The sequence below is a fragment of the Purpureocillium takamizusanense genome, chromosome 7 (assembly GCF_022605165.1).
Source record: "Purpureocillium takamizusanense chromosome 7, complete sequence".
NCBI classification, from domain to species: Eukaryota; Fungi; Ascomycota; class Sordariomycetes; order Hypocreales; family Ophiocordycipitaceae; genus Purpureocillium; species Purpureocillium takamizusanense.
In genome coordinates, this window is record NC_063074.1 from 1,282,638 (window position 1) to 1,309,113 (window position 26,476).

Sequence of the window (26,476 nt, forward strand, 5' to 3'; positions counted from 1 at the left end):
ATTAGGCATCCATGCCTCCAGCAGCTTCAGCCGGCCATCTGACGAGCCCTTAACTTGTAAGATCGTCCAGACCACGTCAAATACGGCTTGCATGCTGCATGTCATCACATAGTACGGTGAGGCTGGCTGAATGCTGCCAGACAGCCTCACTGTCTCACCAGATCGACGACCTTGTGTGCAAGAACCCCCCCAGCAAGCATATATCCATCTTCACAGAGTCGTGCTGCCCTACCCCCGCCTTTGTTGTTCACCATGATGAACCTCTCCTCTGCCGTTCATTCACTGGGGATAACTGACCTGTATGCATCCCCCGCCAGTATTCTCCTCCCCTTCCTCCGTCTCCTCCCTCCGGCTGCACCAAGTCTTCTATTTCCCACAGCATGAAGCCGCTGCAGCGCCGGCCAACCCTCCTGGGGTACGAGCAACCTCTCGTCGCGGATCCCGGAGGCGACCCTCAGCGCTCGCAAGACCACTACGCGCCTCGGAGGAAGGAATGGGCCCTCGACGCCGAGGCCATCGTCAAGAAGCTCAACTCGCACGAAGCCTTCGGCCTCCACGAAGGCTTTGAGATCACGGAGCTGCCGCGCTTCAGCGACAGCATGAACTACCTCGTCTCGGAACGGGAGCAGTTCGACCTCTGGGCCTTTGAGGTCCGTCGCCTCGTCGGCATCGTCAACGATAACAAGCCCATCCAGCTCGAGGGCGCCGCCGAATGGTTCGGCGCGGCCGACCGCGAGGGGTACCATCGCCTCGACAAGCTCGCGACGCAGCTCATCTACGCCACCAGCATCTGCATCCTCGACAACGAGCTGCTGCTGCTCGAGTTCTGCCCCGCCATCGCCAATCTCGGCCACGTCCAGGTCTCTACCAGGCGCCTGCTTCACAGCTTCGGCCCCAAGGGTGCCGTGCATACGGCCCGCGGGTCCATCCTCTTGGACAAGGAGAACAGCCGCTGCTATCACGCCCTCATCAACTACGTGACGGGGACTCTGGTCCAAGTCTTGCTCCGCACCGCAAAGGGCGACTTCTGGGACGACAACGTCATCATCAGCCTGTCCAAGTTGGCGGCCAAGCTCAAAGTGGTCAGCTTCGACCTCGAGAGATCGGCGTCGGTGTGTCTGGCCGGGAAGAAAGCCTGGGAGAGTCGCCTCCGCTACCAGATCCAAAACGACTTTGCCGTCCCGGCCGACAAGGAGGACCTCAGCTTCATAGAGAAGCAGCTGGTGGCCGCGCAGAGGGACGTCACCCACTGCGGCCACCGCTACTTTGTCATCATGGATGCCTTCCATCAGTGTATCAACGTTCTCATCATTCACATCGCCGACGAGCTTACCGCGGATCGGAATGCGACGGCCGGCCCCGACTCGTTCGAGGCCAGCTCCATCCTCTACGATACGGGGTTGCGACGGCAGCGCAACATGCTCTGCCAGCAACGATCCGGCGCCATCGGCGGCAGCGGGTCCCGCCCCGAGATCCATTGCGCCGACTTCGCCTTTGAAGTGTGCCTGGCCAATTTGGAAAACTTGCGCGCCAGCCTCGCGGGCCGCGAGCTCCCGCCTGTCATCGGGGACTCGCCGGCACCCGCACCGTACACTTCGGTGTACTGGAAGTGGACTGGGCTTTTGCCGGCTGAGGGAGAGCCCAAAGGCCGGGGGGCTTGGTGGCGTGGTCGAGGGGCGAGGCCCGAGGAGACGCTTCTGCTGGGCAAGCCACGTTCCGGGGCGCTGCAGCTCGCGTCCATGAAGGACGTCATCACGGCTCTGGTGCCGTTCGTCATGCTCTGCGGCGACTTTCCGGGCCAACTGGCCGGCCTCGTGCACAGCGTCCACACCATCTCGAGCCCGAGCGACCCGACCAAGACGTGCGAAGAGGTGCCGTTTCTCGCCTCCTTTGTCGTCCGCACCAGCAGCCACTCCTCGGTGACGGGGCCGGACGTGATACCCCTGAGCGCAAGTCCAATCGCGCGAAAGCGAGCCCTGGCGCACTGGCCGTCGTCGGACGCTTCTCCGGGAAACGATCCGTCCTCGTCCTCGTCCACGTGTTCCCACCAACAAGGGGAGCACGGTGGCGTTGACAGCGACGCTGTGCTCCACGAGGAGCTCCGCAAGTCAAATGCACGCATCGCCCGCGGAATGACGCTCTTTGACAGCTGGGTGGTCGATGAAAAGTCCATCATCATCCCGTACCGCAAGTACTGCTGGGGCTCGCTGGGGCTATGCGGCTGCCTCGTGGTGGGCGGCCTCGCCATCGGCTTCACAGTCGAGCAGCGAATCCAGGGCGTGGACCCCTTCAACATCTCCGTCTTCTGTTGGGTGCTGGCGGGTTTCCTCACCCTGGTGGCCAAGGCGGTGCGCGTGCAGGAGTGGCCGTGGCGCGACTTCTTCCTGGGCCGCGTCGTATGCAGGTCTGTGTCCGAGGTGGTGGCGGTGAGCTGGATCGACCCGCAGCTCCTCCTGTCCATCCTGCTGCGGCTCGAGCCCCTGATGAACCTCAACAAGCGGGGGCCGTTCCAGACGGCCTTCACGCGGCGGAGCCCCGACGACGGCTTCGCCATCGACATCCCGCTCGACACCGTGGCCATGAACGACGGCGGGTGCTTCTTCGTCAAGGTGCAGGGCGACACCAGCCCGGCCCTCATGTGCGTGCGTACCAACTATGGGGCGTCCTTTAACAGTGTCGAGCCGCAGGGGTATTCGATGGACGGCGAGGAAGTCAAGTGCCGCAACCTGGACACGCCGAGGCTTTGGGGCAAGGGGCTCCAGCAGAGGCGCATGTATCCGTTGGCAACCAATACTCTTCGCTGGACTCGCGTCGTCGGCCTACACCACGAGGAGGTGTATTTCGACTGACTGCTCTGCTTGATGGCCGCCGCGGCGGCTTGTCCGACGAGGGTTCATCAGGTGTGAAACGGAAGTTGGATGAGTGAGTCTTGAGAGATAGCACGAGGGGGGAGCCTCTAGAGTATGCATGAGTCTGAGAGCTGGCACTGTGGGGAGCCTCTGGGGTATGCGTGCGTACTGCTTGCAGAGGACTTGCCATTGAGGGTGCCGTGGGCTGACGCTGTTCGTCCAGAGTTCGTGGATCAGGTTTGCTAGGTAGTGCGAAGAGATCCATATTGGACGCTGGCGGACCCCAAGGAACGGTGGGTGAAGAGGGAAGAAGCCAAGTCAGCATGAGGACGAATGAAGAGGTGGTTGGTACCTCGAGGTACGTAAGGTAGCGCTCAGGGACATCAAAAGCCATCCGCGAGGAAGGACCCCACCCAGTTCAGAGAGTGCCCTCTTGCCTTGCTCGTTACAATTCCTACACTTCATGACACAGCGAGGTCCCCTTTGGATAGTAGGGCTCAATATTTGTTGAATATTGTTTGGCCACTTCTGCTTCTAATCGTTGCTGCTCTCGTAGCGACAGTGTTCGTGAGTGTGCGTGTGCTTCGTACAGTTTCCTATCCATGTACTTTGTACTTTGTAGGTCATGGGGGTTTCCATCCCGCTCCCCCTCCGTTGCGTGCATCTCCCTAGGGGTTGGTATACTTTTCCTGCTCACGCTCGTCGCAAAACTCGATCCAGGCCCAAGACCGTCCTCGAATACCGGGCCGCCCGCCGCCATCATCAGAGCCAGGCAGTCACTCCCTCCTCAGACGGCGCCGTCGCAGTACTCGATCCTCGTATCGTCGGCCCGCGCCGACACCCCCCACCGGTAGAAGACCTGCACCTTCATGCCGCCGTAGCCGCACGCCTGGAACCCCGTCACGGCGTACAGCTCGCCCGTCGCGTCGCTCGTCATGTACAGCCGCCGCCCCTGCTCGCCCAGCGCTAGCCCCACGGGCCGGAAGCAGCTCTTGGGGCACTCGGCGTTGTCCGCGTTCCACATGATGCGCTCCTCGGCGTCCGGGCTGTCCTTGGGCCGCGCCGGGAAGCCCTTGCTGTACGACACTCGACTGAGCCGGTACCCGTTGGGCGGCTGCCGGTTCCTTGTGGGCAGTCAGCATCGTCCCAGTCGATACCGAGGACATCATCGTCAGCTCACCAGCTCCCATGCATGGCTATATACGCCGCCGAGCCGTCGTCCTGAAACTCAATGTCCAGTGGCGCCAGGTGCGATCCAAATGTCACGTACGGCGACACCGTCTCCTTCTGACAAAATTCGTCGGTGTAATTGCTCGGCATCTGGTCGCCCACCATCTGCTTCCCCGTGACGGCGCCGCCCGGGTAGTCCTTGACGTTGGAGCCGTCGTAGATGGCCACGCAGGCCGGGTAACCGTAGTTCTTGCCGTAGACGTCGCTGGCCGTGTCGTTGGGTAGCCCATGAAAGTTGAGCTCCTCGCCCGGGTTAGAGTTGTGGATGTCGTCGCCGCCGCGCTTCATGTTGTCGATGGAGTTTTCGACGGACCACTGCGGGAGGGGGGGAAGGGACAAGTCAGCATCAGGTGCGCATCAGGGGCCAATACATCAAAAACGCATTCAACAAGGGCAGTTCATCGTACAATGTATCCCGTCGTCGGGTCCTCGGCCACGCCGACGCTGTTCCTAAGCCCCCAGCCCAGCACCTTGCCGCTCGCGTACGGGACCGCCGCGTCGCCCGCGAGCAGCTCGTCCACCTCGAAGACGCGCAGCTGGCTGCGCGCCGACGCAATGTCGGTCGTATTGACGTCAATGTTGCCGTCGGAGCCGCGCGACACGACGAGCAGGTTGGGGTTGTGCCGGGGTACCAGCAGCGTGCGCGTCGAGTGGCCGCCCTGGTCCATGCCCGTGATGATGCGCCGGCCCGCGCCGGCCGTGCCCTTGTCGGCGTCATACGGGTAGGCAAAGACGTCCGTTGACGACGATGCGAAGAGCGTCTGGCCGTCGCCGGACAGGGCGATGCCGTGGTTAAGCTGCGCGTGCTAGTCAGGGCATGTCGCATCTTAGGGGGGAGGATGAGGCGACGGATGGTCGTTTGTGAAAGTCACAGACAGACACCCGCCAGGCTGGCGGCCAGGAACTGACTGCCGACTCACCTTGGACTCGTCAATGAGCTGCGCGCTCTCCTGGACGCACACGTCGATGCCCGCCCCGTCGTCCAAGACCACCCTCCGCACGCCCTTGCCGCCCTGCTCCACGACCAGCAGGTTGCCCCGCGCATCCGCCACGACGCCCCGCGGGCGCGCCAGGTCGTTGAGCAGCACCTTGTAGGCGACACCAGGGGCCGTCACGGGGCTCGACGTAGGCTTCTTGTCGTCGCACTGCGAGGCGGCAGCAGCGGGTTCGCCCGCCAGCAGGAGGATGAGCGCCGTCGCGGCGACACGCAGTAGCGGCGCCATGGCGATCTATGAAGATAGGAGGACAGAAAGAGTGCCGATTGACTCTGTTCTCTCTCGCCTGTGGACGGGGCAGCACGAATGTGCTGAAAAGACCGTCGACAGACCAACCCGGGGGGGGGGGCGGGATGATTATTGCCTGGTGTTGACGTTGTCGAGGTTCTGCGTGCCGGGGGAGAGCAGTTGGCGGGCGGAGGAATGTAGATCCCAGGATGACGACGGATGTGTGCCGGGAGGTGTGTGTGTGTGGTGTGGTGTGGTGTGGTGGCGCCGCGGCTGATGACGATGACGACGACGACGGCGGCGACGATGACTTATACAGATGAATATCTACCAAGTTGGCATTTAGCAGATGCACCGACCGGCACGGAGAGGACAAGAAGATGAAGAGGACGGAGTTGCAGGGCCCCGGCGTATAAATGGATGAATGAATACATAGCCAAGGTAGGTACTCACCTGGTAGATACTGCCAGCCTACCTATTCCGTTCGACTGTATCGCCCGTGAGACAAGGCAAGACCGACCGACAACAGATAGAGAGAGAGACACACAGCCGGACAAGGGGGTGAGCAGGGTGGCCTTTTGAAGCCCCCCTCCCCTCCCCTCCCCTCCTCTCCTCTCCTCTCCTCCGTTCTTCCGTTTTGTGTTTAATCTCCGATGCGGCCTGCTCGGTCGATCGACCCTCCCCAGCGCGGCTTCAAGGGTTTCTTGGGCCAGGCTTAAATCGTACAGGAACCATGCCACGCATGGCCTGCCGCACGAGGAAATGGCAGTGCATGTCATGTGTATGAGTAAGTGGGTGTGTGTAGGTGCGTGCGTGTGTGTGATATGGCGTGCGATGGTGTGCAGGCATACCTGTCGCCGCAACAGGATGCAACTGCGATCCCCATCCACGGGCGCTTGTTTTTTCTTTTGGTTTTTCCTCTTCTTGCTTATTGTCCTGCTCGCTGGCCTGGCCTGGCCTGGCCTGCCTGCCTACATTATTACTTGATGAGATATCTTACACCCGCACGGGGCTTGAACCCCTGCCTGCATCAAGGTGCTTCTACACGTTTAACCACACCACCTCACCCGCCCATTTCATCCGTCCGTCCAACTCACCGCGGTCCACCTCCATCCACCTCCTCCATCTCCATCCTCCATCCTTTCATCCCCGATGGATCATCCCCCATCCTCATCCTCATCCTCATCCCGCATCTCGCATCCCACATCGGCCCCCAAACACCTCCACCTCCACTGCCGAGCTCGTCCATCCACCCACTTACCCACCCACACCCATGGTTCGTTCCGCCATCAATCCGTCCGTCTGTCCGTCCGTCTGTCCATCCACCCAACCTCTACCATCCAACCGTCCACGCACCTGCGCGCGCACGGCGCATTACCGACCAAGAGAAACATCCTGTTGCTCGAGCTTCTATCCTATTCCGCTGATCTCCCCGACCCCCGTCCGCCCCCCGCGCCGTCGCGCTTTCCAATCTCCGGAAGGTGACGTCGCGATATGTATCCGCCAAGCTCGCACAGCCGTCGCTCCCTCCTCTCTAGTCTCGTCTCATCTCGTCTCGTCTCGTCTCTTGTTCCCAATTCTACACACGACCATCCACCCCCCGGGCCAGCCAGCCAGCCAGCCAGCCAGCACTCAACGAACCGTTGGAAACCCCCGCCGCCACAACAACATCGAGCGTTCAAACGTGCAGATAACTGAACTTCTCCCTCTCTTTGGGCTGCACACCGTCCGCCGCGGGCGCATACAGGCCTCATGCCCTACAACAGCACATCCTATAACGGCCACCGCCACCGGCAACAACGGTGCACAGCCCGCAGCGCAAACCGTACCTAGCTAGGCGGCTTGATGCCCGCCTGGGCCATCCGGCGCTCGTCCCCTCCACTCCCTCCCCTCCCCCCGGCCGGCCCCCCCGGGACGCCCCGCCACGGCCGTGGCCAGTGCCCGCCGCCCCAACCCCGCGCCTCCGGATCCTGCTTGCCCGATCGGGAAGGCGACCCAGGACCAGCTAACGGTCCGCAGCAATAAGCTTGTTTGGCCCACTGCCGCCGACCGACGCGCTCGTTACCGCCCTGCATCTCCTTGACTTGACAACCACCACCACCACCACAGCATCCGCTCTCTTTCCCCGCTGGTACGTTTCATTACAGTAGCACTTTCTCCGTGCTAGTACTACCATGTTCTGCGGTACCAGGTAAGTAGGGCCGGCAAGAATCCCACCGCCGTCGCATCAGACCGCCTCCTCTCTCACACACACTCACACACATTACATTGGCCATCAAACCATGAGAGGTCAAAATCCGTCTTCACATACGAATCCGCGCAAGCACGCGACGGGTATAGTACAAGCCAGACAACTGGTCTGCCGCCCACATCTCTCTCAAATCGCCCCAATAGGCACCATATCCCGTCTATACATCGTTTTTCCTGTCCGTCAAATCGATCCTCTCATTAGGGACTTCGCCTCGTGTCAGCAACAAGCAAAGCAACCCATGCGAGGGGTTTCGCTAATGCTCTTTAGTCTATAGCCTCGCCAATACCCCACAAGCACTGCAGTCAGCACTTGAACTGCCGTCAGAAAACGTTGCCGAAACCACGCCGGAAATCAAAAAACTGGCTGGGAAAATATGTCGTTGTGCAGCTCTATACACGCGCCCGTATTTGCCCCTCTCATGCAGGGCAGAAGCCGACAAAGGAAAAGCAAGCTGCACACGGCTCAGGTTCGCATCTGAACATTTTGTGGAATGGGTGGGAGCGCCCGTGTAGGGGGCGGTGCCGGTGGAGGGCCGCCCGCCAGCTGTGGCAGGCTCCTCCTGCGGCTGAACGCTGACGCCCTCGGTTTCAAGCCGTTTGCCATGCACTCCTTGTCAGTCGGAGGCGGAATCGGCGGTAGAGGTCCTTTGGGTGGCGGAACTTGAGGCAGTTCCGCCATCAAGGACTGGTGATAGTCGTACGATCTGTCCGATATGATGGAGTTCAGGCTTGCGCGCTTTGCCGCACGGGATGGTTCCACCGATCGACTTCGTGGTCCGCCGACATCCAAGAAAGAAGAGCGATACTTTCTGGCATCATCCGACGGGTTGGCTCGCGGCGGCGACTGTGGCCTCGCAAACGGTTCGTCGTACCTGGACAGGGGAAGAACCTGTGACGTCCTTGGCACGCTGGCATCCTCCGTTCGCCTGACGCTGAACTCCGAGACCCGTCGATGTCCCTCTGCCGCAGAGCCTCGTCTGTCTTCCACCATGTTAGCGAAATCAGATCGTCGTCCCAAGGCGACCTCCACGTCCGGCCCCTCTCTGCCCCGGGATATGGATCTCAAGCGTTGCTGGCTCGGTCTCTTGGCGGGCGACAGTAGTTTGTGGGGGCGCTGGCTCGTTGTCGGCCGCTCTGGGGGAACCTCTCGCGGCGAGGGCTGATCCATAACCATCGACAGAGGCCGTGACTCCCGCAACGCGGTGGGCGGCCCGGGCCGGGCAGACCGCAACTGCGCGCCCCCTGGCGCCTCACTCGGCGGATCGTCTACGTCTGTCAGGTATGTCCTTGCGTAAGAGAAGCGCCGATTGGAGGAGTGGGGAACGCTGAAGTTTGGTGTAGGTCGCCCGCCCACGGGCGAAATCAATCCATCGCCACGGGATACTGCCCCGTTGCTGCCAAGTGGGCTCCTGGTGCTGCCGTGAAGCACTAGGCTCGGGGCGACAAAAGGATTTGTGACTTGCATTGATTGCCGCCGTATGGAAATATCCGACGCATTAGGCCGCAGTCTCGCCACAGCCTCGCAGTGCTCGTTGGCATGCGTCGAATGCTCCTCGGCATGCGAGTAGAAGCTGTCACGGATCGGTGATGGTTCAGGGGAGGAACCGGCTGAGGTGACGAAGGTGCGCTGACCTGACGAAATGTACGAAAGCCGTTGAGAACTCTCGCGCAGACTGTCGAGCTGTCTCTCATCTTGCGAAACGCTGCTATTGGTGGTGGAGACGTCGTCGATGGACTGATCTCGAGGAGTATCGAGGTTTGTGAGACGGGGAGAAGTCTCACCGCCACAGTCACCTCGGTCCGCGCCAGAAACCGCCCGACTCAGTCGATTCGAGCCGAATCGCGAAAGGTCCCTCACGATCAGAGTGCGCTGGCTCGGCTGCTCCCTGAGGTGCTGAGTCGCCTCTGCCGTCTTGGGCTTTCCTGTCTCTGACAGATTCTTTTTACCGCCCAGCTTTTCAATCTCGCCACGAAGGATCGATATCCAGGCTTCCATGACGTCGGCACCTTCAAAAACCATGAGCAAATTAGACGTGCTGCGCTTGTCCACTCGGAACGGCAGTTTGGAGAAGAGAGATCGAGAATCGGGAGTTGGCGTGCCATCAGCCTGAGCTGTCGACGAGACGTGAATGACCCAATGCCGGCCGGGAATGGCGTCTGTAGCAAAGGCCGCCGACGAAGGGCCCAAGCGAAGAACCTTTTCCGGTAATCGATCGAAGTGGCCGTCGCCTGCATACTGTAAAAGGTAGCCCGATGTCACAAGGATATATATTTTGGTTGTCCACTCCAGGTTCTCAGCCGACACGGTGGCATTGCGGCGAGGCTTTTTTCTGTCCCTGTCGGTCTCTTGGGGGTCGAGCTCTCCGTCTTCAACGGGCGCTGTCGGGTCCTGCGGTGAGCTGGTGCCGGCCTTCTTTTCGCTGAAGCGCAAAATTGCGTCGGCCGAGAGGCTGGTGGCAGGCAGAGTAACGTGGCGCACGGCCTGCGGGAATGCCTTGAACAGCGGAGGCATCGACCAGTGGACGGGCGCCTCTCGGGGCTGCTTGGGGGTCCTGGGACGCATTTTGCGCTTCCTGGCGCTCAAGGGGTCGTCATGAGCGCTCAAGTCCTCTTGGGGAGTCTCGGGGGTGACTGGCAACTGCTGCCACGATGGGCCGGACAGGAGGGCGCCTTCGGATTTGTGAGCGCGGGGCCAATTGCTCAAGCCCGCAAGCGACATCCGGGCCGCGGGAGTTCGCGGCCCATGAATGGTGTGAGGTAGGGATTCGTTCTCTTTGGGGGGTTTAGAGCGGCCGAAGATGCCCCTGAGGCCGAGCCTCGACTCCCTGCGACTCGGCTTTGCATTCCGGGCGGCGAAGAGCTGACCGTCTTCCTCACAGGCAAGCTGATCGAAACGAGCGGAGAAGGTCTGACTTATCGGGGAGTCGAGCATGTCGTCGTCGGCGGCCATGACTTGGCCTTTGGCGGGAATCATGGCGCGAGCGTGTGTTAGTGATGGAGGTGTTGGCGGCGGCGGTGGCGGCAGCGTTGGGACGGCGAGCAGACGACGAGGCCAGCGGGGCCATGCGCTGCGTCGTCAGGGTAGCACCCGATGATGTTATGAACGATGGGGGAGGGACCCGAGACAGAAGCACTAATAACGGGAGGGAGAGACAAGACCGGCGTCGCGCCAATGGCACGGCGAAGGGACGTCCCGACCACGGGAGAGGGCCGCCGAGGTAAGGAATGCGGGAACGACTGGGGCGTGGAGTCGGGAGTCGGGAGTCGGGAGTCGAGAGTCGAGAGTCGAGACCACCAGATCGATGGAACTTGCTCCTGAAGCGCGCGATGACGACGCCGCCGCCAACGCCCGTTCTTGTTTCCCACCTGGACAAGGCACCTCAATGGCCGGGCGGGCGGTGATGTCGAGCGGTGAAGCCCGCAGATGCAAGCCAAGGCGGGTTTGCTGTTGGGTGCGCCGGCGGTGGCTTCAATCCGTGGGGGAGGGATTGCCTTTACGGGCGAGCCCCGTGTCGTTGGTATGGCGTCTGTCCCCGCGATTGTTTGTTATCGGTGATGCTGTTGCCGCTGCTGTTGCTGCTGCTGTTGTTGTAGTTGTTGCTGCTGCTGGTACTAATTGTTTGCGGTCCGTTGCCCGCAGTACTGTGTACGGAGTTCAAGAGCCGGCAGGAGCGAGGTGGACTGGTAGAAGGAGCGACACAAGCAGTCGGGATTCGGGAAGGAAGGATCGAGTGAATGACTCCAGGCAGCCAGGCAGACAGTCAGTCCATCGACCGGACGGACGGACGGACGGATGAGGTGGAAGGACAGGACAAGACTGTTAAGACAAGATGGGGACAGAAAGCACGTTGCCCAAAGCAGGGCGGGTGAAGCAAAGTAAGCGCAGAGCACGACAGCAAAGCAAAGAGGCGATGAAAACCAACGAGGCGAAACGAGGCAGTGTACGAAGTAGCGCCGCACCAAGAAAGATATGGTACGTAGCGTACGAAGTAGGTAGGTAGGCTTGGAAGAAACAAAGGAGGGACCAACAAAACAACGAAGAAGAAGACGACGGGCAACGGGAGGGAGGGAAGAGAAAATGGGTGGTGGTGGCAGAGGGAATCGTGAAACCTCGGGGCATATGTAATTTGAGAGTGTGTCAGTGTTGCAGAAGAGGGTGAGAGGATGGACGGATGGAGGGAGGGAGGGAGGCAGACAGACGCCCACCACCACCACTTCCACCACCACTGCCTTCTCACACACACGCACACACACAGACATTTGCACACAGGCGCCCCAGAGTCGACGACTGACACACAACGCGACGACCGATCGACCGACCGCGGTCGCTGCCAGTCCGTACCTGACAGATGGATCATGGTGGACCCATCATCGGGAGGGGAAGGGGGGGGGGGGGGCGCGAGGGCACCAACGGCATTGATGAAGCTGCGGACACAGACGCACACACCCACACCCCGGCCCCCGTCATCCACTTGATCGGTACATTTTATTGTACTGTACTACAGGTACTAAGTTACAGTACGACAAAGTGGTTTTTTTCTCTGCCCTGACCTGACCTGCCCACTCACCATCCACTGCAACTGCAGTTCAGGTCCGGTTCAAGCAACCACTGTACCTTGTTGCCTGCGACGCCCCCTCCCCCCGCCCAGTCCTCATCCATGGATCGTTATCAAGCATGCAAGCAGGCAGGCAGGCAGACGGGCAGACAGACAGTCCTTCTCGTTTGCCTGCGACCTCTGCGCCTCCCCCCTTTGCCCGTGCGGGAAACCCCCATATTAGGTTCCATGCTGTCGTGCCACTGTCACTTCGTGTGTGTATGTGTGTGTGTGTGTGTGTGTGTGTGTGTGTGTGTGCACGCGCCGCCGCAGCTACCGGCGGCGCGGTCCTAGTTCGCGTCCATCTCCTCCCTCCCCCGCGCCGCGCGCGTGTGTGTGCTCGTGTGTGTCGCCAACCTACCTACATACATAAGGTACTAACCTGGCGGAGGTGCAGCTTCGGTTGCCCGCCGCGAGGGGTTGCATCGCATTGGACCTCGTCTTCCCCGATTCGATTCGATCCCCTAACTACCCCTCCCTCCCTTTGATGTTCCTCCTGTACGAAGTAAGGTACATTTAGTACAGTACCTAAGGTAGTAAAAAACTGACGGGCCTACAGCAACTGCTGCAAGTCGGCCCAGTGGGAAGCAGACCGGGGTTCCCAGGCTGACTGGCGTTCAAGGTTGGCGCCACTCGCATGCAGGTACGGGGGGGGCGCCTCCGTTGCGCAGCCCGCTGGCCCCCTGGAGGGCCCTGCGGCGCATGCCCGGTGGATGGCGCTTGTACCTGGCGCAGTGGTGTGGGGAGGGGGGGCCTTTGGTGCTGGAGCTGCACCGCCTGCAGCCTTGGGGGTCCTCCCGCGCGGCGCCTGCGCGGCGGACGCTCACACCCGACCTTACTAACCTACCTTAGGTACCTTACTACCTTGGTAGGGCAGTTCGAGCCCTGGAGGTTCAGACTTCTCCAGTGGACAACAGGCCTCCACCCCCCTCCCAAAGCTGTCCGCCCGTCGCTCCCATCCTGTCGGTCATCATTGAAGTCCATGTTTCAGCGGAGGGGGGAGCTCGCGCCAGTGGACTTGACATCGCCCGCCTCGTCCACATCAGTGACACGCCAGACCCCCCCCTCCCCTCCCCTCCCCTCCCCACGTCCCCATCAAATGCTCGGGCCTCCGATACTAATAAAAAGGGGAAAGAAACAAAGAAGGAAAGGCGACAAAAAAATCAAAGCGGGTTACGTACTGTATGAGGAAGAGGAGAAGAAGGAAAAAATATGCTTTTGGACCATGGCAGGACAGTGCCCACCTTGCCCCTGTGGCATCCTCTCCGGGACGAACGGACTGGATCGGAGAGGGGGGGCCAGGGGTTTTCCCACACGCTCGTCGTGGGGTTGGCGTGTGAGAGAGAGACAGAGGTCTGGTGTGTGTACGTGTGTGCAAAGTTCTTCTCAAAGCCACATTGCATGGGGTGAAGACAAGGAGAGGGCGAGGGGGGGTCCCGCTTCTCGCCTGTACGGTGGCTGCGAATGGGCGCGCATGTGGTCAGTGAACGCCCAGAGGAGGGTCTGCACCAGAGTGAGTGAGTGAGGAGACAGACCACCGCCTCGCAGTTGCTTGATGATGAGCCGCGCGAGCTGCTTGGTGGCTCTTGCATGGCCGGCCATCACGGTTGGTGTTGGCGACACACGCACACGCAAACACACCTCCAATGGTTGCCGCAGTGCGTGCGATTCCTACAAAATACCTTGTGCATACGTCACATACCACGGCTATAGTAGTACCAATGTATGTAATATAAGATGCAGTGAAATGTTATCAGCACAACAGCCGGGCCGTTTCCCCCCATTGTACGAAGTACTACGTACCTGCTCGGGCCTGTATGCCTGTCGTGGCATATAACAATACTCTATAACTATAGCCCCCGTACCGTAGCAATACGTGAACCTTGACAATGGGACGGACGCAGGGGCTCTCTTGACTTGGCACCAAGGTCAGCTGCTGTACCGCACTGCACTGCATTGTACTTTATTACTGTACGGTCGTGTCAAAGTCGATTCAGTTGTATTAGCGTCTTATTAGAGAAATAATGCCTGTCGGAGAATCCCGTCCCGACGCCGCACAATCGGCTTTGTACGTTAGTACTATAGGTAGGTAAGTAGTACCTACTGCTTCGTGCTGCAATGAACCTGGCCCGTAACGTATAGTCGCCCCAGAGCAATAATTCTCGTGGGTGATGCTGCTGCCCTACTACTACTACGTACGACAGTACGAAGTACTACGTAACTGTACCACGTACGCGCTACCTACTAACCGCGACGGAAAAGCGAAAAGCGCAGACGAGACCCTCAGTGATAATGCGGTCTCTCAGCCGCCTCGCGTAGGAGAGAGAGAGAATTGGCGTCGCGGAATGAGTCGCATGCGGCGCACGCACGCACGGCCTGGCTGGCATTCATGTGATAAGGTAATCAATCATTCTTACCCCCGGCACCCACGCCCCAGCGTCAGCTTTGCTTTCCAGTGTCGTCGACGAGCACAAGCTGTCGGCGCCCTCTCCAACGTTGCGTCCCCCCCCCCGTGAAACGCACCTCAGAGAGGAAGGGGGAGAGGGACGAGAGAGAGAGCATGGGAGACAGAGCCACACCTGCTCGTGCATCATCGGGACCCCCCCCCCTTCTTCCCGCTCTCTTACGCCTCTTCGCTCTGCTGCATGGAAGGAAGGAGAAGCAGAGATGAAGAAAGGAGAGACAAGAAAGAAAGAAACAAGAACAGAAAAGAAAAAAAACCGCACACAATGCCATATGCATATGCACACCACCAAAAGCGCGGGTCATCCCCGACAAACTGGCAGGCGACAGAAGATCATATCTAGAGGGAGGTACGAAGTACGTAGTAATAATGACACCCTACGAGCGGCGCGCGCATCACGAAATTCGACTCTCACAAGTCACAACCCGCCCGCGACAGGACGCGGCGCAAACCCAGCGCAATGACGCCGCCGCCGCCACCACCACCGCCCACTGACTGACACCTGGAGCCAGCCAGCCAGCCGCGCCCGCTCGTTCGTTCGCTCGCTTCCCCCGGGCGTCGTCGAGGCTGCAACGACCTGCGCGGGCGCGCGCATGCGTGCATGCGTGCATGCGTGCAGACAAACAGCAGGTCGGCAGCTGCAGCCCAGCCAAGCCCAGTTGCCCAGGCGTCGCTCGCTCGCTCGGCCCTCGAGACAGACGGGGACTGGTTGTGGCCGCGTCTCACACGGACGTGCGCCGTCGTGCCGCCTCGTCCCATCACCCAGCAGGCTCCATCAAGAACCACACACCTTTTTTGCTGCTGCTGCTGCTTGCTGCCGCCGCTGCCATTACCTCATGGCCGATCATCAAGCAAGACTCCACATGTCGGGCAGCGTCAGAGGTACGTACTGTACAGTAAAAGCAAAAACAAAAAATATAAATAACGTAAAGCAGAGCAGCGCAGCATTCAAATCTCGATGCTTTCTTTTTTCAAATCGACAGGTCACAGCCGGTCGGTCCCCTTCCGCCAACCGAGTTGTCGGCACTCTAGCCCCTGCCGGATCCATGGCCCCTGGTCCCCCGAGCGCCCCTTGCTCTGATAATAACTTAGTACTAGCAGCACCTCCACAGCCTCGCCTTGAACGACGCCAAACGTCTCTGGATGAATGGATGGATCCCTGGGCTAGCATCGGCCCACAGCCCATCCCTGCTCCTGCCCAGGGTCGAGGACAAGAAAAAGACAGCCCAGGCCCCTGTTGGCATTGAGCCGTTCAACAGGGTCGTCCGTGGACGACAAAACTCAAATGTTCTTCATTTGTGCCTGCTGGGCCGACAAGGCGATGCTGGTCGCGCCAATCTTGATTGAGCCCAGGTCAGGCTATCGAGATGGACCTGGTGATACGTATGCATTTCGTACACGCCTACCAAGTAATGGCACCATGACCATGAACGAGGGGCGAGAACGACCCCGACCCGAGTTGTGGAATCGGCCCCCCGCTCCGCCAAGCTGGCCCCGTCATATTGCGCGTCCAACGCCTCGGGTGCCGTCGTCGTACGTAGTACTGTAGTGTGGTGGTATTAGTAGTAGTAGTAGTACTAAGTAATATCAGCACAGTGCATCCGCGCCCTTCTGGCATCTGTCACTTTTTCTGGCGGCTATCAAATCCGGTCGGCCGCTACCTGAGCACCACCGGACCATTCATTGCCATGCCGAAACCCACTGTGATCAGACCTGACTCTCTGCCTGCACTACGACGCTGCCCAGTCCACAGGGGGCAATATGTTGATTGCCATGTCTCAAAGCGGAAAACGGTTTTTTGTGCCACCGTCAGCCGCGCGCTCTCCCTCCCACGTTGCGCAAAGGCCGCACAGCTGTTGGATCTGGGCAAGACAAGATGAGACGGCTGGTCATATGAGACCGCCCAACGGCCGCCCTTCCAAATTCGCAATGGAGCGAGCGCACGTGGCCTGGTTTCTTCGTCTGGCCTAACGGCGTTACGTGCGCCTTCCGGGATGCCGTCGCATCATACTGCTTGGCACATGCTGACCCAAGTTGTTTTCGACGCATAAAAGCTTCTGCCACTTCTAGCTGCTCACGGCATGTGCATGTGCAAGGAAGAGTACGGTACCGGGGACGGAGTACGAGTACGTTTTGATGCCGCATACTTGTCCTGACAGGGATAGCCCGTCACCCTGGCCTTGTCAGCGATCATCTCGAGTACCGTCACGAGTACCGTCACGAGCATCATACCGTCACGGCTTCCCTGCACACGCGAGAGTACGTACTAATGCGTACGTGCTCTTTGACGCCGCAGCGCGACATGAAAGCCGGCCATGTGTCGGCAGCGGGTGAATCAACGACGATCAGGGCAGGATGCGCAGGGTCTCCGCCCGAAGCAGAGTAGCAAGGTCCATCACATCCTCGTCCGAGATGCCTGCAGTAGCGTCGAGGTATCCCGCTCGTGTCCTCCGTAACATCGGCTCGGCAGACACAGGGCGCCGGGGCTGGAGAGACGTCGTTGGGCTGCGCCGCCGTCGACAACGCGGCATGAGGCCGCATGAGACTCCGTCCGCATGCTCCCACAGTTCGACAGCTGGACGCGCATCCCACCGACATGGCTGCAAGGCGGCAGAATGACTCGAACATCACAGGCAGACGGTCAAGGATCGAGGGGTTCGACGCCTCATGGTCCGAGGTCGCCGACGACCAGCCACAGCGCCCGGAACAGACAGAAATGTTTCCGGTCCGCGGGAAAACCAAACAGCTCGTGGCAGCCCAGCCAGCCCTGGTCGTCGAGGTGAAACTTGCGGATATGGTGTTGGACGGGCTTCCCGACGAGCGTTTCTCGATGGGGTTAGAGACGCGGCCACGACGTTTCAACGGCTTTCCCAAGCCGTCGGCCCTCCACAGGTGCAATCGGTCCTGGCGCAAAGAGGATACTAACTTCGTAGCACGAGTACCAAGGTATGGGCACAATGTCGTGCAACAAAGACTCGCAAAAATGTGGCCGGAATGGCGTCTGTGCGAGGCCTGACACGAGGGCCCTGGTGCGCTGAAGCCCTACGGAGTATGAAGCAGGTGCGACGGCAAACGGTGTGGCTGACGAACGCGCGCGGGCCAGAGTCAGGTTGAGCGTCCAAGGGCCAGCTCGGAAACCGCGACGCGGCAACCGACCAAGACGCGTCCAAGTTGCCGAGGAGGCATACTACTGATGAACGCGAGGGCGAGCCGGGTTGGGTGGCGTCGAGATGGCCAGCAACGGCGTGGGCGATGGTGGTGTTGCTCGTGTTTGTCACGGGCGTGGGCGTCCGCTCGTCTCGGGACGCGGGAGCTCCAAGATGCTACAGAGCGCGGTGGAAGATCGGACGGAGACGGGAAGCGGTGCTCAGGCGGGTGCTGGCAGAGAGGGGACTTGCGCACGAACGAGTCGGACTCGAGATGATGTGCGAAGAGAGGCGAGCTGCTGCTCAGATTGTCGTCAGGGTGAGGGCGACTTTGGTGTTATGGATGAGTCCATTCAGGTTGTTACATACCATACCTTTGCGAGCCACTGCGCTCCTGCCTGCAAGGCCCCCCGTGCTGCCTGCCCGGCTGGCCAGCCTGCAATGGAAGTCCCGTCCAGTCCTCCATGGCTCCGCTGGCAAAAGCGGAACGTCAGGTGCGATGGCGAGTGGCCCCACCATCAGATGCTTTCTTCCAGCCATGACTTCAGCGACGGACTTTGGCGGGGCCTTCAGTGGCCCTCCCAGCGCGCCGACAGGACGGCCCGGGGCCCCTTCCAGGTTGGTGAACCGCCGCCACCAGCGCCGCCTAGGTAGACCGTGCTCCATCCGTCGACTGACAGCACAGGGCGCGTGACCTCCACTCCCACCGCGTCGCCGCCCGCAGCCAAAGGACGGCGCGGCGCCTCGCCTCGTCGTCATCGCCGCTGCGAGCCGTGATCATACCTACGTAGCCCGTCTTCCCATCCACGCATTCATCGCGACATGACCCAGGTCTCTTTAAACGCCCCTCTGCCGCTCCAGCTCCACGACGGTTGAACCCTCATTCCCTACGCCAACTGCCTTCCTCAAGCTCACCTCGCTGTCCGCATACACAGACGAAGCTCCAGGTACCCACCCCGCTGTACCGGCCCGCCACAGGATCCTGACCTCCCGTCAGTGCTGTCCCGCCTGATCCATCCACCTCGTGCCCCTCCATCTATCCGCCCAGAGGTGCTTTGACCTCAAAGGTCCAGCTGGACACAGACACAGCCGCATCTCAAACATCTTTCGCCCGCATCCCCATCACGGCCAAAGACGCCGCGTATTGCTCGTCGATCCCAGCACTAGCGGAATCGTTGCCTCGCCCGTCAGACAACATGTCGACAAACGGCGACGCAGCCCCGTTGCCTCGCGCCGAGTCTCCCACTGGCTCCCCGCGCTCCACGTCCGTCTCCTTGCAAGCTGCGGCCACCGTCAACGCCGGTCTGCGACGCGAGCCTTCTAGGCGTAAGTAGGCCGCCGGCCGCTGTTTCCCCAACCTTTTACGTCTACATTTCCGTCCGCTGACCAGACAGCAGAATCATCTCAGAGCTCCTTGACGCGAAACGCGCCCTCTCCACGCGGCGGACGACGACGATCGGCTGTCCTCATGAACTTGCAACTAAACGACCCCTCCATCCCGGGACCCGGCGAGATGGCACAGGAGCATTCCAGCAGTCAACGTTTGAGCCCTCAGCCACTGTCCGGCTCCCCTCTCACGGCCGATCCGCATCACCACCGAGCGCCGAGTCTGGGCGAGCTGCATCAGGAGCTGGAGGCCGAGCAGGAAGCGCATGTGGTGCGTATCGGCGATGCCAGTCCCCGCCTACTTTGCAGTCCTTGACTAACGATGAACAGAACCGCCTCCTGCAAATGATCAGGCAACAACAGCTTGAACTGCAACGTCTACAGGCAGGACGACCCGCCCAGGGACAAGACACTGCGGCCGATGATGCCGCCGCCGAGAGCAGAGCAAGACCGATCCCGGGAGCCTCGATGCAGTCGACGTCGCAGGCGACGCTCCCCGGGAGCCAAACGGTCGGCTCGGTCGGCTCATATCCTCGCTCTCCGGGTCTCCCGCACCCTCGGAGCTCTTTCGACATGGCGCGAGCGGACCTGCACCGGCGATCTAGAACACCCAGCCGGGGCCCGTCGCCGAGAATCAGGGCGACGTCGATCAGTGCCGAGAGCGGAGACTGGGTGCTCGGTGGCCGCGACGAGAGCGCCTTCTACCAGGCGGAAACGCAGATGCTCATTCGAGAAAATCAAATGCTAAAGCACCGGATCCGCGACCTCGGTGAGTTGTACAGTATCGGCGCGGCTGACCTGATGATGGACTGACTGGCGCATAGAAAAGCAGCTAGCGGAGATGTCGGGCCCTACCGCTGCCACGGAACCGCCCGTCCCGTCGCATCTGATACGATCGTCGCTTACTGCCGACGAAGGGGAGGCGGAGGCGGCATCCAAATAGCCAGCGTTTACTTGGAGCCCGACGTGCTACGGATAATTTTGCTGCGTTGTCAAAACGCGTTTTGCGCCGGAGTTGCGGGATATAGGACAGGAGGGATGACAAGTCGCCGCTCGAGCACGTGGTACGAGGCCAACGGAGCATTAGGCCTTTAATGAAACGAACAGACATTCACGCGTGGGTGTACGTGGTAACTAGTAGTGAATGCAGTTGTGTCGGGAGGCTGTCCACGACGCGGGGTATACGTAGTAGCTGGGGCTGTTGGCAGTACCGGGCTGTTTCACGCGTAAATGAACATTCTTTCCCCATCCCCAGCTCGACGGCACTTGTGTCACGGCACGGCAGCAGGCTGTTTGGTCCGGACCGGCAGGGCACCGCTTCGGCAGATGGATCGAAGTGCGCCCGAGCAGGGCCCGCCCGAGACGCAGCATTAGTAGGTATTCGACGGCACACGTCATTGGTGCGGGGACCGGCACTTGGCCGTGCGTACAGCCAGCCGCCCGACGCCAGCTGCTGCTGGAGCTACGGACGACGTACGGCCGAAGCCGGACCTGCAAGCTTCATCATACCCTTAGGGACCTACAACACCATCCCAGACGGGCCTGCCGCTCGACTTTCGCCGCCTCTCCTGCCCAAACCTCGGCGTCAGGCGATTATCCCTGGGCAGCTGGCGACGTCATGATGCTCGCCCCGAGAAGAGGGACGGCCGCCGCGGCGCTCCCCCTGCGGACGGGCTGTGCGTGCCCGCGCGGCGCTCAGAGGCCCCCGCCGTTTAGCTCGACGGCGGCGGCGAGGGCCGACTTTACACACGTGGTGCGCTCGCTCGACGCTTTTCTCTCCGCTCCCCGGTAACTACTACCTGGCAATCGCTGACGACGGGGTTACTTTTCCCGGGCCCAGGTCATCGGCGGCGGCGTCGTGGGGCTCGCCGTCGCGCGGCAGCTGGCCCTCCGGGGCGAGGCAGGGGCATCATCGTCGTCGGCGACGACGACGCTGCTGCTCGAGCGGCACGGCGCGGTGGGCACGGAGACGAGCTCGCGCAACAGCGAGGTGATCCACGCGGGCATCTACTACGGGGCGGCGACGCTCAAGGCGCGGCTGTGCGTGCGCGGCAAGGAGCTGCTGTACGGCTTCTGCGCGCGGCACGGCGTCGGCCACCGCCGCACGGGCAAGTGGATCGTCGCGCAGACGCACGCCCAGCGCGAGGCCCTCGAGCGCATCGAGCGTCTCTGCAATGGTGGTGGAGGGCTCGGCGTCCCCGTGCGCTGGGTTGCCGATGCCGAGGTGCGGCGCGACGGCGAGGGCGTGCGCGCCGAGGCGGGGGCGCTGGAGAGCCCGACGACGGGCATCGTCGACGCGCACGGCCTCATGGTCGCGCTGCAGGGCCTGTTTGAGGATGTGGGCGGCGTCGTGGCGCTCAACTCGCCCGTCACGGCCATTGCGCCGCTGGGGTCGTCCGGGTCCCGGTCCGGGTCGGGGTCCAGCGCCGGCGCCGGCAGCGGATCCGGCGACTCGGCATCATCACCATCACCGTTACCGTCATCGTCTCCGCCCCCGGGCAGCGCCGGGTGGGAGCTCACCGTGCGCGACGCCGCCACGGGGGAGACGTCGACCGTCACCGCCGAGACCATCATCAACGCGGCCGGCCTCGGCGCCGCCGACGTGCACAACATGATCGCCGTGCCCGCGGGACGGCCTCCCCCCGCGCGCCTCTACTACGCCAAGGGCAACTACTTCTCGTACGCGGGCCCGCGCCCGCGCCTCTCGCGCCTCATCTACCCAGCCCCCGAGCCCGGCGCGGCCGGCCTCGGCACGCACCTGACGCTCGACCTCGCGGGCCGCATGCGCTTCGGCCCGGACGTCGAGTGGGTCGACTCCCCGGACGACCTCGCCGTCGGCGGCGCCAACAACGCACGCCTGGCCGCCGCCGTCGCCGAGATACATAAGTACCTGCCGGGCGTCGACCCCGCGTGCCTGACCCCCGACTACGCCGGCATCCGCCCCAAGCTCAGCCCACGCGGCGCCGTCGGCGCGGGCGGCGGTGGGTTCAACGACTTCGTCATACGCATCGAGGACGGGTTCGCCGGCTGGGTGAACCTCCTCGGCATCGAGAGCCCCGGGCTGACGAGCAGCCTGGCCATTGGCGAGGAGGTGGAGAGGCTGCTCTATGGGAGCGTGACCCCCTCGTGAGCGAGCACGCGCGCGCCCCCTCGTGAAGACGGACGATCAATGCCGCCTCAGTGGTGTGTGTTTGTGTGAAGATTTGTCTAGCGTTTCGACGGGCTCTTTCGCGATATATCCATCGCATATACCTGTTGCACATGGAAACATATACTACTTTCCATCCATCACAAGGAGTCAGTCGGTCAAGCACAATGTCATCTTTTTTGTCTCTGCCCACGGTTCGTTCGTTCGCATCTGCGGCCGCGTCCAAACTCCAGGCCAGCATTCAAACGTATTCGAATATCATACAGCATTAGAATGCGAGCAACATGTCCCGAAGACCATAAACGTCCTTGTCCCACGGCGAAGACCATGTCCACGGCAAGAAGCAGCAAAACAAACATGCACACATGCACACACGTACACGCAAAAACATACGCAAGCCCAGGGTAGCGAATGAATGCCGTATGCCTGCCCCAGGATATACTATGCAACATAACGATAGCGCGAAGAACTCGCACCCGAGTCCTGGGCTGGGGTCAAATAACGCTTCGTCTGGTCAGTGTCTGCCACCCTCCATCCCTTGTTCCCGTGTCATTAGCACGTCGGCCCCGCCCTCCGTCATAAAACAGCAGCGCTGTATGAAAAGGCTGCAGAAAAGGAAAAAAAAAAGCGAGATAATTTTTCGTCGTTTCAGTTGCTACACAAGTTTGAGGCCAAAGGAGAATGAAATCCGACAGTACCGGGACGCCGCATGTCGACCAGCACGAGGGACAAAAACCTCGAAAACGCCGATCATGAGGAATAGCATTTCATCGAAGAAGGAGCAAAACAGTTGCTGTCCTCGCACGCGCACTCCACTCAGCTCATTGTGATGCTCGGGCAGAACTTGCGGCTGTGGACGTTGATTTGTACTTGGTAGATGCCGTTCTGGGCACCGATGAACCTGCGCCAATACGTCAGTAACCTGTACTTGTCAAATAACATGCGTCAGAGGGACTTGCAGTGTTCGCCCGTCCGAGGTCCAGGCCAGGCCGGCTGTGTTGTCGGGCGAGGGAGGCACCTCGAACACACCGTGGTCGGCCGCCAGCGTACCCCGTATAGCGCTTTCCTCCCATCGATTCATCGCCTGGTTGACTAGCGGCGCCAGCAGCGCCGAGTCGTCGTGTTCGTCTCCGGGGCGCTCCCTAGCCTGCAGGATCTCGAGGACGTTCAAGTACGACGGGTCTGGCCGGTCGCGCTGGTCGCGCACAGCCGCCACCGCCTCCCCGATCCTGTCGACAAGGCTCTGCTCGGGGCGGCGCAGCGCCTGTCGCTGCTCCGCCGACGCCTCCCGGACATATTGCCGGGTGCTGCGCAGGCGTTCCGCCCGCTGGTCCCGGTACGACCCTAGCATGTCGGTCATGGCCCGGCCGACGCTGCTGCTGCGCTCCCTCGGCCGCGAGGAGTCGCCATCGTTGGCAGACGGCCGCAAGTTGGATAAGTACGTCCAGGTCAGGTCCCCTGGCCGCGTCCCGGCCTCGTTGTTTCGCTGGCTTATTCTGTCTCGGCGGCGCCGGTCGCCCTGGATCGCTTCGAGCACCAGCGTCTCGTTGGCGGTTAGCGGCTGGTTCAAAGTATCCAGTCCCTCTCCGTGCCGCCTCCGAGCGGTGGCCGTCGAGGGCGATCGGTTACCCCGTCGCTCGGCCTGGCTGTGCAGCAGGCGTGGGTCGATGGTGTTACGGTCAAGTATATCGACGTGTTCAAAGTCAGCTTCAACGTTGATGTCGACAATCTGGCGCGTGATGAAGTTGCTTCGCATGTCAGCAAAGCCCACGTGGCCGCGATCCTCTGTCCACGCGAGGATGTCGAATGGACCAGGGCAAAAGGCCATGTCCCGAACGGCACCGGGGCCGCTTTCTGGCCGTGAAGACTTGAATGTGGTGATGAGAGGGTCCGCGCCGTAGACGGTAAGGAGGGTCGTGTCGAATATGGAAATGGTGCCGTGTTGTGTTCCCACTGCCAGGTAGGCGCCCGACGAAGAGAAGCACGCGGCGAAGCTCCCGCGGCTGTCTGACCGGTCGTCCTTTCGCTGGCTCTTGAGCAGAAACCTCTGCTTCAACTCCCACCGATATCTGCCGTGACCAGCGTTGTCCGCCGCCGACGACGAGGAGGGAGACTCGTCGGAGCGTGCGCCACGGACGTGGACATATAGATACGGGTCATCTAATATGGCGATGAGAAGCTGCCCGTCTGGGGAAATGATGGCTCTGTTGACAAAATCGGGATACGTGACCACGTCGAGCGGTTCCGTCTTGTCGCTGCGCTCAAAGTCCCTGAGGCTGACGAGGACGACGGTGCGATCGTTGTTGGCCAGGACGGCGACGCCTTCGGTGTAGGCCTCTGGGGAAGGCGTCAGGATGGCTGGGGGGAACCAGAGGGTGACGCAATTGACGCGGTCCTTGGCCAACTTCATGCTCTTGGCGATCAAGCTCTTGTTCGACCTGCGGGCTTGAGCGAGGAGGGAGAGCAAAGGGTCATCACGCAGTCCATCGAGGCCCAGCTGCTGTCGGGTCTCGGCGTCGAGCTCAAAGCCCAGCCCAGATTGGTTATCGTCATTGCTTTCTTCGAGATGGATGGCAACAAACTCGCCCGTCTCGCTGCCACAGCAAAGCCAACCGTTCTCGGCGACCAAGCAGCGCGGCGCAAAGGTCAGGAGCTTGAGGGTCTCGCACTCCCGGGTGAGTATGTTGAGGCGTTGGACATGGTTGCTACCGCTGCCGCCGGGGAAGTAGACAATGTGTCGCTTCTCAGCGCTGATGAGGGACCGCAGCTGCCAGTGTCTATAGTGGATGATGATGCATCAGCACATCCGCAGCACAGGAAGCCGGAGGCCGAGGGAGGCGTTGGGGGGGGGGGGGGTAAGTAGGCTCGGGCACGCACTGTGATCGTACGGGAACGCGGTAATGCTTGCGCCCCTTTTTCGAGACGATGCTTTCGGTCGGATAGGATCTACGGAAGCCGAGCGTGGCGCGATTAGCAAGAGGTGGTGCGATGGAGTGGGCAGCAGCTCTCGGCGAGGTCACCCACGGATTATCATCGTTTGCTGCCATGGTCAGAGGCACCGGCCCTGCCGCGGGTCAGTGCCGGGCGACGGCGAGTCTGCGACGCGGTCAAGATATGCCCGGCTGGCCGCCTGCGGCGGAGGCCAGGTGGAGTGTCGCGTGCCCTTGGCGGTCCAGGCTGGGTCGGCGACTCGGCGGCGGCTCGGCGGGCGTGCGTGCGGGCGGGGAGCTCTGGTGGATGGATGAGAGAGGGTCGCAGCTGGAGCCGAGGCCGGCGACGGGTTGTTGCGTGCGCCCGGGTCGAGAACGGCAAGGCAGTCGTCGGATGGCGGGGGTGGATAGAGCAGAGGAGCAAGCGAGGCCCTGCGGCGGTGGGCGGCGACGGCGACGACGTTGGGCAAGAAGCGGCGGGCGGCGGTGACGACGAGGTGAGGTGTGGTGGTGAGGTGATGTGATGTGGATGGATTGGATGGACAAGGACGGACGAGTTGCAGTTGCATTTGCATTTGCAGCGTAGCGCAGCGCAAGGTTAGTACCTAAGGTAACTTCAATCGTAGTGGAGCGCGGCGTAGTGGAGGCGGCGGCGGCGGCGGCGGCGGCAGCAGCAACAGCGGCAGCAGGAAGCAACGGCCGGCCAGTGGACGGACAACGGACGGGCGGACGGGCACCTCATCAGGCAAGCACTGAAGCGAGCGGGTAGCAAGCAGCTCAGCGCACCAGGCGGCTGGGTTGGGCGCCCCGAGTTGGTCCAAAGGGGGGCCCACGGGCGGCTTCCGGAGCGCAGGGCCTGGCAGCGACCTCGGCCAAGGCGCTGAGCCGGCGGGCGGCCCAGGTACTGGTACGTAGGTACCTTATCTTACTGCAGGTGGGCGGGCTCTGACCTCAGCTCCCACTTCGGCGGCATGGGATGACGTCGTGGCCAGCCCTCCAAGAGGTGGTATTCTACCTGTTATTAGTGTCCTGCCTGCCTGCTTGACGGAGAAAAAACTGCGTCGGTGCGCCAAACTGCCATAGGTATCTAGAAGCCCCATGTCGTCAACTTGTATCACTGCACTCGTTGACAACCATCCATTCATCCTTCCTCCCAACGACGTACCGACGAACATTGACCCAAACTCACATCGCCTCACATCGCTGCTACTAGTTACTACTCAGACGGTCCTAGCACCCCCCCTCCCCCCCCCCG

At 61.3% G+C, this 26,476-nt stretch overlaps 7 protein-coding genes across 7 annotated transcripts; 3 read left to right on the plus strand and 4 right to left on the minus strand.

Annotated features, from left to right (window-relative positions):
* Window positions 1-380: 380 nt before the first annotated feature.
* On the plus strand, window positions 381-3,101 carry JDV02_007700 (uncharacterized protein; the record flags this gene model as incomplete). The annotated part of the gene is made up of 2 exons (XM_047989222.1): window positions 381-3,010; window positions 3,073-3,101. One exon carries the CDS (start codon window positions 381-383, stop codon window positions 2,847-2,849), a length of 2,469 nt encoding a protein of 822 aa, XP_047845221.1. The 3' UTR covers window positions 2,850-3,010; window positions 3,073-3,101.
* Window positions 3,102-3,355: 254 nt separating this feature from the next.
* Window positions 3,356-5,818, minus strand: JDV02_007701 (uncharacterized protein). Its single transcript, XM_047989223.1, has 5 exons — window positions 5,756-5,818; window positions 5,000-5,629; window positions 4,487-4,876; window positions 4,030-4,394; window positions 3,356-3,973 (listed from the first exon to the last, which is right to left on the minus strand). The coding sequence occupies exons 2-5, from the start codon at window positions 5,300-5,302 to the stop codon at window positions 3,637-3,639; spliced, it is 1,395 nt and encodes a 464-aa protein (XP_047845222.1). The 5' UTR covers window positions 5,303-5,629; window positions 5,756-5,818; the 3' UTR covers window positions 3,356-3,636.
* Window positions 5,819-7,578: 1,760 nt separating this feature from the next.
* JDV02_007702 (uncharacterized protein) lies at window positions 7,579-10,835 on the minus strand. The gene has a single exon (XM_047989224.1). The coding sequence runs from the start codon at window positions 10,524-10,526 to the stop codon at window positions 8,016-8,018; it is 2,511 nt and encodes an 836-aa protein (XP_047845223.1). The 5' UTR covers window positions 10,527-10,835; the 3' UTR covers window positions 7,579-8,015.
* Window positions 10,836-18,953: 8,118 nt separating this feature from the next.
* On the plus strand, window positions 18,954-20,086 carry JDV02_007703 (uncharacterized protein; the record flags this gene model as incomplete). Its single annotated transcript, XM_047989225.1, has 4 exons — window positions 18,954-19,083; window positions 19,155-19,414; window positions 19,474-19,912; window positions 19,968-20,086. 4 exons carry the CDS (start codon window positions 18,954-18,956, stop codon window positions 20,084-20,086), a joined length of 948 nt encoding a protein of 315 aa, XP_047845224.1.
* Window positions 20,087-20,761: 675 nt separating this feature from the next.
* On the plus strand, window positions 20,762-22,273 carry JDV02_007704 (uncharacterized protein; the record flags this gene model as incomplete). Its single annotated transcript, XM_047989226.1, has 2 exons — window positions 20,762-20,896; window positions 20,984-22,273. 2 exons carry the CDS (start codon window positions 20,762-20,764, stop codon window positions 22,271-22,273), a joined length of 1,425 nt encoding a protein of 474 aa, XP_047845225.1.
* An 834-nt stretch (window positions 22,274-23,107) lies between these two features.
* On the minus strand, window positions 23,108-25,338 carry JDV02_007705 (uncharacterized protein; the record flags this gene model as incomplete). Its single annotated transcript, XM_047989227.1, has 4 exons — window positions 23,108-23,192; window positions 23,251-25,068; window positions 25,169-25,237; window positions 25,316-25,338. The coding sequence occupies 4 exons, from the start codon at window positions 25,336-25,338 to the stop codon at window positions 23,108-23,110; spliced, it is 1,995 nt and encodes a 664-aa protein (XP_047845226.1).
* A 2-nt stretch (window positions 25,339-25,340) lies between these two features.
* Window positions 25,341-25,796, minus strand: JDV02_007706 (uncharacterized protein; the record flags this gene model as incomplete). The annotated part of the gene is made up of 1 exon (XM_047989228.1): window positions 25,341-25,796. One exon carries the CDS (start codon window positions 25,794-25,796, stop codon window positions 25,341-25,343), a length of 456 nt encoding a protein of 151 aa, XP_047845227.1.
* Between the last annotated feature and the right edge of the window lie 680 nt (window positions 25,797-26,476).

What these genes read in the sequence shown, in the direction of transcription:
- JDV02_007701 (XM_047989223.1), bottom strand. Translation starts at nt 5,302, where the DNA reads ATGGCGCCGCTACTGCGTGTCGCCGCGACGGCGCTCATCCTCCTGCTG. An exon ending in ACCCGACGACGGGATACATT is followed by an intron (nt 4,395 to 4,486) that starts GTACGATGAACT and finishes CCCCTCCCGCAG; the next exon opens with TGGTCCGTCGAAAACTCCAT. An exon ending in ATAGCCATGCATGGGAGCTG is followed by an intron (nt 3,974 to 4,029) that starts GTGAGCTGACGA and finishes ACTGCCCACAAG; the next exon opens with GAACCGGCAGCCGCCCAACG.
- JDV02_007702 (XM_047989224.1), bottom strand. Translation starts at nt 10,526, where the DNA reads ATGATTCCCGCCAAAGGCCAAGTCATGGCCGCCGACGACGACATGCTC.